We start from the raw sequence: 2,198 nt of genomic DNA, 5'->3' as shown, positions 1-2,198 counted from the left end.
ACCAGGGATTGAACTCCGGTCCTTGCGCTTGCAAGGCAGGCAACTGAACTGCTGAGCTAAATCCCTGGCCCCAAAAGAGAATATTTTTTATGAGGATGAAATTTCATTCATCAGGAGTTAGAACATCCCATAGCTCTAGTTCTAGTAAATACTGAGAAAAAAAACAACCTGAGAAACCCAAACTTTTGGAAAGGATAAAGGCAAAATAATTATGAACAAATGGGATGTCAAGAAGTTAATATTAATGCGGTTAAAAGCATTTTACATTGTCAATACCATTTATATTTTTTCTTAAATGATATATTTTGTTTCATTTGTTTTGTGTTCAGATGTGTCCAAAAATTTATAATTAATGTTTTATCAGTGATTACTAATATCCTTTAGATTTTTCTTCCCAAAATATATTTTGAATTTTTAAATTCAAAAGGATGTCAACATTTATAATACCCATTTGTACACAATTTCTAACATGCATATTTTTCATTACTTTTGCGTGAAATTACTTTTTTGAACTGTTAGCAACTGTCTTTAATATTTTCTACTCAAATGATTCCTTTAAATTATAATTTTTGTTCTATCATGATTTTCAAGAGTAGCCAATGATCATTGGTTATAACTCTTAGCTCTCAATTTTTTTTTTTTGGTCATTTTTTTTTTCTTGGAAGTTACTCAAATTTATTTTTATTAATGTTTTGCTTTTTCTGCTTCAAATCCAAATTTTCTTAATTTTGTGACACTTGCCTCAAACCTGCTCCCTTTGTGTGTCTCTTTGTGATAGGCTAGTTGTTTCATAGTCAATATCTTCTTGTACATTGAAGATATACAGCATTTTCCCAGTTTCTTCTGTCACCTAGTTAAGTATAATGTCTTTCTATAAAGCTTTTCATACACAGGTCCCAAAGCATTGAGATTTTTATCTGTCTGGAAGAGTCTAGGACTCTATCCAAATACAATGACAAGATTTCCCTTGTTTCCTCAACTAGTTGTGTGGCTGCTGATATAGTACCCTTTTGTGATTCAGTTCACTTAGGCTGCTATGACGAAATACTAAAAGTTCAAGAGCAAGATGCAGGAAGAATGGGTTTTTGGTGGGGCCTCTCTCCCTTTGCTTTCTCCCTGTGTCTTCATTTGACCTTTGTGTATGTGCCCATTCCTTGTATCTCTTATAACCATGCCAGAACTTTGCATTATGGAGACTCAAGTTGATAATCCTTAATTGAAGAAAATACCTGGAGCAAATCAGCTGGCAGGAATGAAATGCTGCTGCTGCTTGACTCTTCTTGCAAATATCTAATATCACTCGCTCCAGCCATGTACAAAGTACAAGCTGTTATAGGAGACTCTATAAGTATTTAGAAGTTCTTTACACGTAATTTTTCTACTTCCCTTCCTATTTTTATTTTTCTAAAGAATTTTATTTGTGATTTACTTTGTTTTCACTCTTAAGAAGTGGGTTCCTTAGAAACATAGCTTGATTCCCCAAATAAGCTCCTGGGAGACCTGGCCTTTGCCTCTGATTTCCTGTCTACTTCTGCTGTTCCAAGAAGTCAGTGTACAAAGGAACATTTGATCCCTCCATCTTCTGTTCAAATTAGAGAAAATTCCTCCCAGATTAAAAACAAATTACCATTTGAAGGTATTTTAAGATGCTTTCATATGCAATTTCATTAAGGAATTGGGGAAGTTGGAAATGGGAGAGACAAGTTTTCTTCTGTCCTCTTAGCTCTTTATCAGATACTTACACTTTAAATAATTTGTTCTGTGTAGGGAAGCTGGTTATTCAGTTAAGGTTCCCAAAATTAGGAGATCTTTACACTCTGGTTGAGTACATGGTGGTTGTAATTCTGAGATGCAGTCATTTGTTTTTCTGTATTTTCCAGATTGGAGTCTTGCGACATAACTGCAATTTGTTGTGCATATATATCTAAAGCTCTCATCAAAAACCAGAGCCTGGTGTTTTTGAGCTTATCTACCAATAGTCTATTGGATGAAGGAGTGAAGTGGTTGTGTGAGGCCTTAGGACACTCAGAGTGTAACCTAGAGAGACTGTCGTAAGTCAGTTTGTTTATAGCTAAGTTGGGATTTGCCTACAGAAAGTGCTTGGATCTTGACATTAAATGAATAGCAATCCTGCATGAATTTTCCATACACTTTGTTTCTTTACTCCACCCTTTTTTTTTTTTTTTTTTTTTTTTTTT

The 2,198-nt window shown here is 34.3% G+C and overlaps 1 protein-coding gene across 5 annotated transcripts in view; it reads left to right on the top strand.

Moving 5' to 3' along the window:
- Nlrp14 (NLR family pyrin domain containing 14) overlaps positions 1–2,198 on the top strand; it is a 48,966-nt gene that overhangs the window by 36,820 nt on the left and 9,948 nt on the right. For all 5 annotated transcript variants that reach the window (XM_033764173.1, XM_033764172.1, XM_033764170.1 and 2 more), the window contains one exon: positions 1,881–2,051. In XM_033764173.1, the coding sequence (XP_033620064.1) occupies positions 1,881–2,051 (171 nt within the window). The remainder of the gene's footprint in view (positions 1–1,880; positions 2,052–2,198) is intronic.

This window comes from Fukomys damarensis, unplaced genomic scaffold, assembly GCF_012274545.1.
Source record: "Fukomys damarensis isolate Sample0158 unplaced genomic scaffold, DMR_v1.0_HiC HiC_scaffold_16, whole genome shotgun sequence".
NCBI lineage: Eukaryota > Metazoa > Chordata > Mammalia > Rodentia > Bathyergidae > Fukomys > Fukomys damarensis.
This window is presented reverse-complemented; position numbering and strand designations above follow the sequence as displayed.